Source organism: Emys orbicularis, chromosome 7 (assembly GCF_028017835.1).
Source record: "Emys orbicularis isolate rEmyOrb1 chromosome 7, rEmyOrb1.hap1, whole genome shotgun sequence".
Lineage (NCBI taxonomy): Eukaryota > Metazoa > Chordata > Testudines > Emydidae > Emys > Emys orbicularis.
In genome coordinates, this window is record NC_088689.1 from 55,718,361 (window position 1) to 55,730,775 (window position 12,415).

The window sequence follows — 12,415 nt, forward strand, 5'->3', positions numbered from 1 at the left end:
CCACCCCCATGTCCATCGGAGAAGCCAAGATTGTACTAAGTGCACAGAGACAAGTATGTTGTTCACTCTTCTGATTGTTTTGTTTGCTTTCATGTACACCTCTACCTCGATATAACGCTGTCCTCAGGAACTAAAAAATCTTACCGCGTTATAGGTGAAACCGTGTTATATTGAACTTGCTTTGATCCACTGGAGTGCGCAGCCCCGCACCCTCCCCGGAGCACTGCTTTACCTTGTTATATCCGAATTCGTGTTATATCGGGTCACGTTATATCGAGGTAGCGGTGTACTTTAAATAAACAGGGCAAATGGTGTCTTCACTACTACTTCCTACTTGTCACCATTTTGCCTATAGAAACAGTTAATTTCCCCCTTTTTTGGTGGAGTTAGACTTGTTAAGATTTGATACTTTTTATAATCTTTCATAAAATAGTTTTGCTAGATGTACATTGAGAGCATCAGTTAACCTAGTTAGAAAACTGACCACTTTTCAAATATTTAAAGTGCTATCTGCGTGATGAATTTAATGGAGAGCAATGCTTATGTTAAATTATAAGGAATTCATCTGTTTAAATAGCCAAAAGTTTCTCATGTTCATCCAGATCTGATCATCCAAATCATGTTCATCCATGGGGATTACAGGAAGTAATGACTGTCAGACTTAAACATTGGAGGCCATTGCAGTGATGAGATTTGGTTGTTGTAGAGGTGAATGAAAAGAAAAAGACAGGGATACAGACAGAGTAGAAATGAAGCCAGAGGAGGGAAAGTACTACACCCCAACAAATTAAGAACTTTGTGACTTGCAACTTGCTGAGTTTCTTGGCTGCTCTGCAGGTTTTTATTCCTCCAGAACTTCAGATTGTTTACTGGAGTAGCCCAGTTAGTTAAAAGGCTTCAACTAAATGCTTTATGCAGTGGATTGTATCAAGGTGAAGATTTAAATCTTGCTGGTTTGTACCATCATATTTGGGGCTTTTCAGCAGCAATCCAGTTATGACAAATATATAGATTGTCAATTACCTTAATATATTTTGAACTTAAAATTCTACTTCAGATTTAGAAATCTGATTTTTGTTGGAAGATTTTGGTTAATAAAACAGATTCTCTTCTACCTTTCCTTATGTGCTATCTTATCTGCATAATACTAAAATATAAAATATAAAATAACAATAAAAATGGTAGCATTCAGTTACATACACTTGAAAGTACAAATTTTAAATTCTGTCCCTCCTAAAACTGGACATACATTTCAAGAAATTTTCTGGTATGAAAGGATGCATGGGTTGCACGTTCACAAAGGAAAAAAGAAATGAGCAAGTTACATGCATTCTCTATTTTGAACTTTGGAATGACTGAGTGCATAAACTAAAGCTGCTCCAGCTCATTTTTAATACTCTCAGTATTACAAGGCCCAAGTTTCATTGTACAATGTTTACAAATTGGCTTTATCAGTCAAGTATAATATGATCATACAATTTTAGTAAGAGCAAGGGAAGTTCAACTTAGTGGGGGTGTTGAGGATCTTGTTCCACCCCTTCTTGACTTCTCTCCCTGCCCCACACATTCTGAAAGTTCAGTGGCTAGAATGTGTCTGTCAGTGTTCACTGCTTATGGGTATGTGTGCACGACACAGACTGCGTCAGCATAGCCCCATACAGTAGACGCAGCCTGCACTGACAGAAGAGGTTTTCCTGTTAGGGTAGGCCTCCCTCAAAATGTTAGCTGAGTTGTCAGAAACTCTCTTCTCTCAATGTAGCTGCGTCTGCTTTGGGGATTATGTCGGTATAGCTATGTAATTTTCTATGCCATAGCTACGTGGTTTTTTTATACCCCTGATAGAGCTATGCCAATATAATTTTCAAGAGTAGACTAAACCTAGCCATTGATCATAGTTTTATTTGGAGCAGTGGTGGCAGAAGAGAAGCAAGACTGACTATCTTCATTTTGCTATGTAAGGATCCAGAGCGTGTCTTTTTCCCCATATACTAAAGGCGTATGTTGGCATCAATAGCTAAAGATACAGAAGCATCTAATTTTCATGTCTGAGAAGTGAATACATCAAGAGCCGCAGTATGGGTAAGGTAATTTTCCAACCCATTCCATTGAGTCCAGCCAATTACTTTGTATTCATTGTGAATACTAAGTAGCCAATGCACTTACCCTGCTTTGCAGATAATCCTGGGATGGGGAGGAAAGAAACCTGTGACTGTATCCTAAAAGCAAAACTGGAGTTTATAGGGAATACAAGAACTAATTACAGATGTGAAATCTATATGTGATGTAATATTGCATCATTAGTCTGGATGATGCCTGAAGCAGTTATGGTAATGAAAACTTAATTTAGATGTTTTACTTGTAGCTGATACAAAATGTAAACTTCATAGTTTTTGGTAATATTGCAATTTGTGTCCTAATATACATATTATGGTTTTTCAGTTTACAAACAAAGGACAATTACCACTTGGATGGAGAATAAAGGACCCAAGACAACTGAGTTAAAGAGGTAAAAGCTATACTATAAACTGCTTGAAAGATTTTTTTTTTTTTTTAAATTAATGGAACAATTCTTTTAACGGTCTCTAAAGAAGATTTGTGTCAGAAGATTTATTATAACTTACTAACATAATCATTTTATTCCGGAATAGAAGTAGGACTATTGTAGATATGGCTCTGCTTTCATTTTGGTATAACATAGAGCAGGGGTTGGCAACCTTTCAGAAGTGGGGTGCCAAGACTTCATTTATTCACTGTAATTTAAGGTTTTACGTGCCAGTAATACATTTTAACGTTTTTAGAAGGTCTCTCTCTATAAGTCTATATTATATAACTAAACTATTGTTGTATGTAAAGTAAATAATAGTGCAGTGAGGTGAGTGGGGCTGGCAGCTGGTATCCCAGGCCGGCAGCCAGCTGGCAGGGGGCTGGTGGCCAGGACCCCAGACTTGCAGCGGGCTGAACGGGGCCAGAGGCCGGGACCCCTTCTTTCTGCCAGCTCCTGCCAGACGGAGTCTCAGCTGCCGGCCCCGCTCAGCCTGCTGCCGGCCTGGGGTTCCGTTCATCCAGGCCGGCAGCAGGCTGAGTGGGGCCGGCGGCCGGGACCCTGGCTGGCAGCAGAGTGCCACTAAAAATCGGCTCGCGTGCCGCCGGTTGCTGACCCCTGACATAGAGCATTAATAAATCAAAGCTCTTGGTGTAATCCTGTTTTCAGCAAATAGTTTTGCTGTTCCTACAGCTTTTAGGATCATATTTAGTTCTGATATAAGGTGGTGCATCTCCATTGACTGTGATCAAGTTGTAGCTGCTCACATCTGGGTTTAGTTTGGAGCATACTCTCCTTGCTGAGTATGAATGCCCAATCTTGCTTTCATAAACTTATTCATAGGCTGGTGTGACAGTATCACTATTACAAATACACCTCTACCTGATATAACACGAATTCGGATATAACGCGGTAAAGCAGTGCTCAATGAGTAGAGAAACTGATGTAGGTATACAGATTAATGGACGTAGATGTGAATATTGTAAGATGAAAGCCACCAAACTCTTTTTAGTTGTAACTAGTGTTCTTGTAGCTTCTGCGCTTTCAGTGTCAGGTCTTTAGCAGTGGCCCATTTATCCTGTTTATTTGGATTGCTTAGTTCATAGTACACAACAAGTAATCCATTTATTCATCCATAGTATCTTCTAAGAACAGCAGAATATTATCATTTATTGAGGGGGCTGCTGACTTTCAGTAGCTTATCAAAATTAGTTTAGTCAAAGAGTTTATAAACTGTAACAATCAGTAATTTCCCTTTTTTATCTTTTAGATGATGAAAGCTTAAGGAAAAACCTAACAAACTACTGTCTAACATTTGATCTATGTTACTTATAGACAATTCTATAATAGAACCTTCTATATGAAGATCTTAAAGTTCTGTATAAACATTTGTTTAGTTTTACAACGTCTCTTTGCTATAGATATGTATTTTTATACAGATTTACAGATGAGTACATGTAGGCACAGAAAGGTGAAGTGACTTGCTCATTGCTGCTTGGGTGCATGCTGGGAATATAAATTAAATCTTTTGAATCACAGACCTGATATTTAATCAGCAGATCATGTCTCTGTTCACTCTTAGTGTAATATTTAGTCTAGAACTAACTTAGCTGTAAAATAACAACACATTTAGTAAATATCACTTTTTATTAAACTGCAGACTGTTTAGGACTGCTACATCCAAGAATTATTATGCATAAATGTATAAATTGGATGTATGTGGAGTAGGAGTAGAGGTATATATGACATTGGTGAGAAAATAACTAAATTATTATGTCCAGTTCTGGTGTCCATACTTTTAAACGGGTGTAGCAAAATTGCTGAATGTTCAGAGACAAGCTACAAAAATGATTTGAGGTCTGGGAAACATAGCTTCAATTGAGCTAGCTAAATCATATTGTATTTAGATTATCAAAAACACGGTTAAGAGATGAGTTGATCATGGCCTCGAATGACCTATATTGACAGAAAAGAGACCTCATTTAGGAGGGTCTTTAAGATGGCAGAAAAGACATAACAAGATTCAGTGGCTGGAAAGTGAAGATAGAAAAATTTATTTGGAAGTAAGATGTGACATTTTAACTGTGAGGATAATCAACCACTGGAACAGATGACTGAGAGAAGTAACTAATTCATCATCTCACTTTGAACCTTTAAAGGGAGACATGTTATCTTTTAAAAAGATATACTCTAGTTTAGCTGTAAGTTATTGGACTTTACTGCTGATGTTACTGGGGTAAAATTCTGTGGTTTGTCTTACGTGGTTGTAGTAGTCCCTCTGGCCTTTAAATCTACAAATAAGAATTTCATTTTGCAAAAAACAGTTAAACCCAGCTTTTCAAATCTTTTCTTCCACAGTTTGCAGAGCAAAACTAATAGCACGGGAGCAGATCCCAAGATGACTTCTGTTAAAAAGGATAACTTGTGTGAGCATGATGTTAAAAAGCTAGAGAATATTTGTCCACAAAGCTATCCAACAAAATCTGTGGAAATGAGTACGAAACTTGTAAATCTGCCTCAGACTGGCAACCTGTGTAAATGGGAGGCAGAGGGGCCATGCAGAGATCAGTCATCAGACATAGAGCCTGTTAAAGGGACCCGGTCTGGAGATCAGTTTAAAAATGCCAATATTGATCACATGCACAAAACTGGCAAGCAGGTTCACAGAGGTAGTGAAGAAAATAGTGACAATTGGACTCACAGGAAATTATCATCAGGCAGGTCTGTGAAGATGGCAAATACCAAACATCCATCAAAAGACAGTGAAACAGAAGGAAAAGTAACTTCATGTAATCCACAGCAGCTAAAGAGCTGCAATCCTGTCCATGTAGTCTGTGTGACTAGTGAGCAAGATGAGGTGGATGTAGTTCCAGAAAGCCCACTTTCAGATGTTTGCAGTGATACTTGTGTATCTGATATCAGAGGTCCAGGAAAACTGAACAAATATCAAAGTAGTTCAGGAGATTCGCGTGCTTTTGAGAAAGAAAGTGAACCGGAGTCACCAATGGATGTAGATAATTCCAAGAATAGCTGCCAGGGCTCAGAAGCTGATGAAGAAACAAGTCAATTTCTTGATGAGCAAGAGGATGTTGACACATCAAAAGCTGCAAGCAAATCTTCCAGGTTTCAGCAAGGGAATGCTGACCCAGAGTTGAGAAGGTCACCGTTTTCTTCCAAATGTTGTGAAGGTATTCGATATAACCTCCATTTTGAGGGGACGGATGACTCTGTCAAAGAGGATGAATTGCATACAAAGTCATATGGGATCTCTCCCACTCTTTCATCAGAATGCAAAGGTGCAAAACACTGTGGGAAGAAGGACTCGAAAATCACTGCCCATTTCATGAGGATACCCAGAACAGAGGAGAAAAGGTAACCATTGTTTGTTCTCTTCCTTCTTTCCCTTTTAAATATATTTCTCTTCAATAATAACACAGTAGTTGTTTTATTATCCTCTAAGCAGATTTGCAAAATTTACATAAAAGTGAAGAAACCATTGCTATAAAAACAGCAGATAATTTCAAAAATATTTATATAACCTTATTTCAAGGTTACACAATAACAGCTTGTCTTGTGCCATTTCTAGAACACAGAAGAAATATTAAGGTCAGGAATTAATACTGACCTTCTAAAGCCAGAGTAATGCAAAGTGCTTCTCTGTATATCTTGTCAAGAAATTGTTTAGAATAATTAGATTTTAATACATGGAAACACATGATGGCACAGGACATCTTTGACAAAGAATAGCTTTACTATTCATTGTTTAGTAAATTGTAATAGCAGGGTTCTTCTAAAATAAAGAGGTGGTACGTATTTTCTTTTGATATATCTTAGCAAACGAGTACTGTGAATTGTGGAATGACTTCTGAATGTTACATATATGAGCTTGAATACAAGTGAAATTTTTCTTTCTAAAGAATTAGTATGATCATAGGACCAAATTAAATTCCTAATGTAATTCCATTGAAGTCAATAGATTTATAGCAAGGATGAATCTGGCCTACTGAGCTATAACACAATCTAATACAATTTAGTAGCTCTTATCTGCTTTTAAAGAGATCCAGTGGACCATTCCTTAAATACACTGATAATCTATTTTTGAGGTGTTTTTGGGTAAAGAATGTAAGCCACTGATCAAGAAGATTTCCTTCAAACTTCAATTGTTCCTTTGTCAATGATCAATATTAAAAAAAAAGATGTTAGATTTTTGTATGTGCATTCGTCTAATGCAAAGAAGGCAGAAGCTACAAAATTCAATCAGAATACATGGGGGAAGGGAGCTTTTGTTTTTTTGTGTTTTTTGTTTGTTTTTTTTATTTGTTTTTTCAGTGCTTGCATTACTCAGCTAAAAAACAAACAAACCTGACTTAGTTTTGCTCAAACTTACCAAAATATCCACCTTTGGGTTGAAACCAATATGGAAAATTTCATTCCAGAAAACATTGAGAAAGATATTCATAATTGGGAAATGTAGTGATGATGGTGCTTGCTGTTTGTTTTTTGTTTGTATTACCATAAAGCATAGAAGTCCTAGTCATGGATCAAGACCTCATTGTGCTAGGTGCTATAAAAATACAGCAAAAACACAAGCTGCCCCAAAGAGATGTACAAGCTTTATAATAGATTTGTCTAGGTTATATTTCTCTAGTTTGTTTTTGAGGAGGTCATGTGAGACAGTATCAAAAGCCTTTTTAAAGTCAAGATGTATGACATCTAGTGCTTCTCCCCACCCCCATCCACAAGGCTGCTTATCCAGTCAGAAGACTATTAGGTTGGTTTGACGTGAATTGTTCTTGACAAATCCATGTTGACTGTTACTTACTACCTTATTTTGTTCTAGGTGCTTACAAATTGATTGTTTGCTCCATTATCTTTCTGGACAACCAAGTTAAGCTGACTGGTCTATAATTCCCTGGGTTGTCCTTATTCCCCTTTTTATAGATACTGTACTTGCCCTTTTCCAGTTCTCTCATCTCTCTCCTCTCTTCCATGAATTCTCAAAGATAACTAATGGCTGAGAGATCTCTTCAGCCAATTCCTAAGTATTCTAGGATGTATTACATCAGGCCCAGCCAACTTGAAGACATCTAACTTTTCTAAGCCCTGGGCTACACTGCAAACTTATGTTGATATAACTGTGTTGCTGAGGGGTATGGAAAATCCACTAAGTGCTACAACAGCGCAGCTGCACTGGTGCAGCGCTGTAAGTGTAGACAAGCCCTAAGTAATTCTTAACTTATTTCTCCCTCCCCCCCCCGTTTTAGCCTCCGCTCCTTCCCTATTTACAATGATGTTCTTTGCTAGTCATCCAGTCACTGCTAAGGATGAAAGAACTACATTTTTAAAAAAAGTATTTGAGTTTCAGATCCAAAGTTACGAAAATTGAAATTCAAAGACTGCTGGCTCTGTCTTTATTTCTCATGGTAGTGGGGTCTGAGTTGAAGAAATAGTGGGCATCTGTGCCTCCTTATTGAAATCAGTGTGAGTTGAGGGTGTTCATTGTGCAGACTCTGATCCCTGATAAGGCATATAGGTTGCAAACTCTTCACTTTATGTGGGGACATATCCTCTGTTCTTTTAGAAAAGTACTTGCAGAATGCAGCATTCCGGTGTTATGCTGTGGCTAAAAATATAGGAGAGCTGAAATCTTGAACAATGTTGTCTAAAATGACCTTTAATCAATATTTTTTTCTATTAAAAAAAGAAACTGAATATGAGAGTCGTGGGTATTCTGGCCATAAATCAATTTCTTCAGAAATAGCTGCCAACTTGAAATTCTCTTGTTCATAAAGTAACATTTGGAGAAGTAGTAGGTTGTGAAGGCGAATGGATCTCATGCAGACACAAAGAGGTTGGCAAAGTGGCTATTTGTATAGCTATTTTTCAAACCTTTAGGGTTACTGAACTGTGTTAGTAAATTATAGAGAGACTTGTTGAGTTTGCTGTTCAACAATTCTGGCTAAGTGGAATTGCAGCATATCCTTCTTAATAAATCTGGTCTCTACTTCAAACAATGAATTGTACTTTCATATGTTCCCAAAGTAAATGTTATTTCCACAGTTCTATAATTTTTTTTAAAAGCTGTATTAGTAGCATGCTCATTTATTGCTCAGGTCTGTAGTAATTGGGTTTTTAGCTATCCTCAAGATGTGCAAATGAATGCTGAAAACTTACAGTACAGAGCTGATGGTGTATTGCCATAATTATTTCATCATATGGATCTAATTTTTTATTACTTGTAGAATTTAAAAAGTAAGAAGGAAATGGAAAACAAAGTAAACAATTGGTCTGTGAATTTGCATTCTGCAGGGTTGTGTCATAAATGTGCTATTAATTCCAATGTGTACCTTGCACTGACAACAGACATGAAAGACAGGATGTGATAGAAATTCAGCATTTTCAAAAGAGTCTGTTTCTCCTTAACAAGTGCAGGTAACTCCCATTGGTATTAATGGAGTTGAGGGAAGAACAGATCCCTTTAACCAAAAGATTTTGTACACTGTGTTGAAATTAGATCAGAGAGGACAGTGAATGAATTTGGGCCAGATTCTGATTTCAGCTTCACCAGTGTAAATTCTGAGTAACAAAGTGGACAAACTAGCAATTTGTGTTCAGAGAAGTGTTTTTTGCTTGACTATATGACATATTCTGTTATAGCTAGATATTAAGCTACATCTTTGCCAGTGGCACTGCATCTGTTCTCAATAGCAAAGAGCAGCAATTGGTAAAAATCACTTGTGCAACTAGAAATGTAAGTTTTTAATGAAGTAGCTCTTAATTTTTTAAGCAGCAGTAACCTTGCTTCACTAGAGTATTTTATGCTATGCCTATTCTGTGGAAACAGAATACTTGACATCTTCTGACTTTTTTACTGAGTAACAATATGCACCTCTACCCCGATATAACGCGACCCGATATAACAGGAATTCAAATATAACGTGGTAAAACAGCGCTCCGGGGGGGGCAGGGCTGCGCACTCTGGCAGATCAAAGCAAGTTCGATATAATGAGGATTCACCTATAACGCGGTAAGATTTTTTGGCTCCCGAGGACAGCGTTATATCGGGGTAGAGGTGTAATTCAAGACTTTGCTTTCTGGCTTGGCTCTTCAGTATGTATCTAACAACTGTGTGCACACTTTTATTATCGTGTCAATACTTCATGGTACACATTGTACTTAAGGTTGAGTCCCGGTTTCTATTTTACTCTACCTCTCAGTGTAGACATGCCCTTACTTTTCAGGACTTTCTCAAACTTCTGAAATTTTCTGTACTTAGTCTTTGATTCAAGTTACTAGATATAGAAATCCATTCTTCGGGTAGCATTTGCTTATTTGTAACAATTTCCTTGGCTAAAATCTGATAAACCGAACTAGTTAATTTCTTGGAGGTCTAATCTAACAGAAGAAATTAGTAATATAGTTTGTCAAAATTGTTATGCTGATCTTTTGACTTCTGAAGAAAGTTCAAACTGGGATTTTATTTTTTTTGCCTCAGTGGCTGATAATGAATGAGTACACCAGATTTTAATGAGAACATGGAATAAATGGCCATCCATCCATTACAACTGTTGATTTTATATGAAATAGGTTAGCACAGAAACCTCTGGATAGTCTATATTTCAGTGTATAGTCTGGTAGAGATGCTCACCTTGCCGTAACAAATAAGTCTTGCACAAGGGGAATTTCCTCACAAGTTAATGTATATATTATATATAATTTATTATAGTTATAATTAGTAAATCTAGATTCAAACAAAGCTTCAGGACACTATCTCTTGTATCTGTTGGGCACTGAGCAGACTTCTGGGCACTGAGTTAATAAATAATGAAGTGTTCAACAAAATCAGTCTTGTTTGTGGTGACTCTTTGGTTAGTTTAGCCCCTGCCAGCTTCAAGAAATCGAGTTAAATTATTGTTCTAAATTACCTGTGTAAGTCTGAAGTAATACCAGTGTAACAGAGAACAAAATTTGGGCTTGTTTCTATAATCTTTCCTTGTGTGTTAGGCCCAATTCACTATTGCCCTACAGCTTGTCTAGTTACTTACGCACATGCAAAGTGGGTGTAAATCATTACCTGTAAATGACTATATAAGGAGAAAGGCAAAGCTGGATTTTGAAATGTGTAAGAGCATTTGCTGCTCCCATTAATTTTAATGTCAGCTGTGAATGCTCAAACACTTCTGAATATCCATCTCTACTTCTGATTGAAGTCTGTGCCTCCACTTTGATACCTTTTTTTTGTATTCAGATAGGATATTGCTTGTATGTTATACTGAGATCTATAATCACTCTGAAGTTCTACAACTGGTGATTTGTACCAGGTCTCTACAATGTCTGCTTAAGCCATACTATACAGATGGAATACACTGGAACTGTTTTGCTGCTGTTTGAGGACAAATATAAAGGCTGTTCAAACTACTGACTTAGAAGTCAATATGTTCCATTCCCCCGGTAGTGTCTGGGGAGCTGGTGGTACGGGTAAACGTCATCTTGAGAAAGCTGTTATCCGCTACAGTGTCCTGATGGGCTCATATGGTAAAAGCACTTTTCATCATGTATAAATAGAATATTGCATTGAACATGTACAGTTAATGATTAAACTGATACTTAGAGACTCCTGTTAATGGGGACCATAATGGGACCAAAGCCTCTGGCTAAGGATTGTGTTCCATTCCATAAAGTTTACAATATTTGGAGCAGTTTTGAGGATGGCTTTTCTGCTGTTGAACACTATGGAAAACTGCATGTTGCTGAAAACAAGGTGTTTCTGGATTCAGCTTTTGCTGTGTTTTGGATGCAGTTAAAAAGGATTAAAGAAAAGAAACTGCTTAAGTGACACAAATTTAGTTTGAAATCTAATGTTAATACATACGTTTAGCTGTAGAGTATTCCACTGTAAATAAGATGTGCTTCAATGTATTCCTTTTATTTTAACAGCAGGAAAGAACCTTGTGAATTCAAACACCAAAGGCCAGGAAGGAAGATTCCTAAATATATCCCACCTTCGCTTCCAACTAATAAGAAATGCTTTGGGACACCTATTGAAGAGATGAGGAGAATGCCTATGTGTGGGGCTCGTCTTCCTCATTTGAGACCATCAACCAATCACACAGTGACCATCAGAGTATGATGATTCAAATTAATATTTGAAAACACAACCTTCTTATTAAATTGATGGCATAAGACTGATATCCTGCCATTTATCAGTTTTGCAGCTTTACCTGATTGTGGAAACTTTTGACTTCTCAGGAAGCTAGCTAGAGTATCTAATATGCTTAAAGATGACTTGCCTTCTGTGATACAGCGGTCTTATAATTTGGTTGAGTAGGACTTCAGAAATATGATTAAGATTTTGATTCTGGCCCTTATGGGACAAACTTTTCTTTTAGATAGGTTTGTGCCTCACCATTTGACTTCAAGTTTTGGGAGCTGCAGCATGTATATCTGTAGCCAGAATTGGTCGATGTTTTCTGTTTTCAAAATTTCTCCATTTTGGACTCAAGGTATAAAAGATAAAAGTGAATGAGTGAAGAGGAGTCTAAAGGAATCTTAGCCTTGCATCCCATACTAACCTGGCACATATGTGTGTGTCTGTCTCTCTCTCGCTCTCTTTGAAATAATGTACAGTAAAATAATTGTTAAAGTGAAATATATGATAAACTGGCAGCATGTCACAAAAGCACAGCTAAAGAAAATCACATTCATTCTCAATAAACTGACATTTATTTGACTTACATGTTGCTTAAAAGGCATGTGGTCTATAAGGTGTTCAACTGTTAATGCAATGTTATAAATAGAATTTACTATCAGAAAAGTCAGGAATTTTAAATATGGTTCCCACTGTATCCACAACTAGTTATCACTATGTGCAAT

The 12,415-nt window shown here is 37.2% G+C and overlaps 1 protein-coding gene across 2 annotated transcripts in view; it reads left to right on the plus strand.

Moving 5' to 3' along the window:
- Nucleotides 1-12,415, plus strand: part of PARG (poly(ADP-ribose) glycohydrolase) — a 126,307-nt gene that overhangs the window by 339 nt on the left and 113,553 nt on the right. The window contains exons 2-4 of one of the 2 annotated variants that reach the window (XM_065407576.1): nucleotides 2,440-2,506; nucleotides 4,901-5,914; nucleotides 11,480-11,666. In XM_065407576.1, coding sequence (XP_065263648.1) covers nucleotides 2,440-2,506; nucleotides 4,901-5,914; nucleotides 11,480-11,666 — 1,268 coding nt within the window. Of the gene's footprint in view, nucleotides 1-2,439; nucleotides 2,507-4,900; nucleotides 5,915-11,479; nucleotides 11,667-12,415 lie in introns of those variants that run through there. The other variant, XM_065407578.1, reaches the window with a different exon arrangement.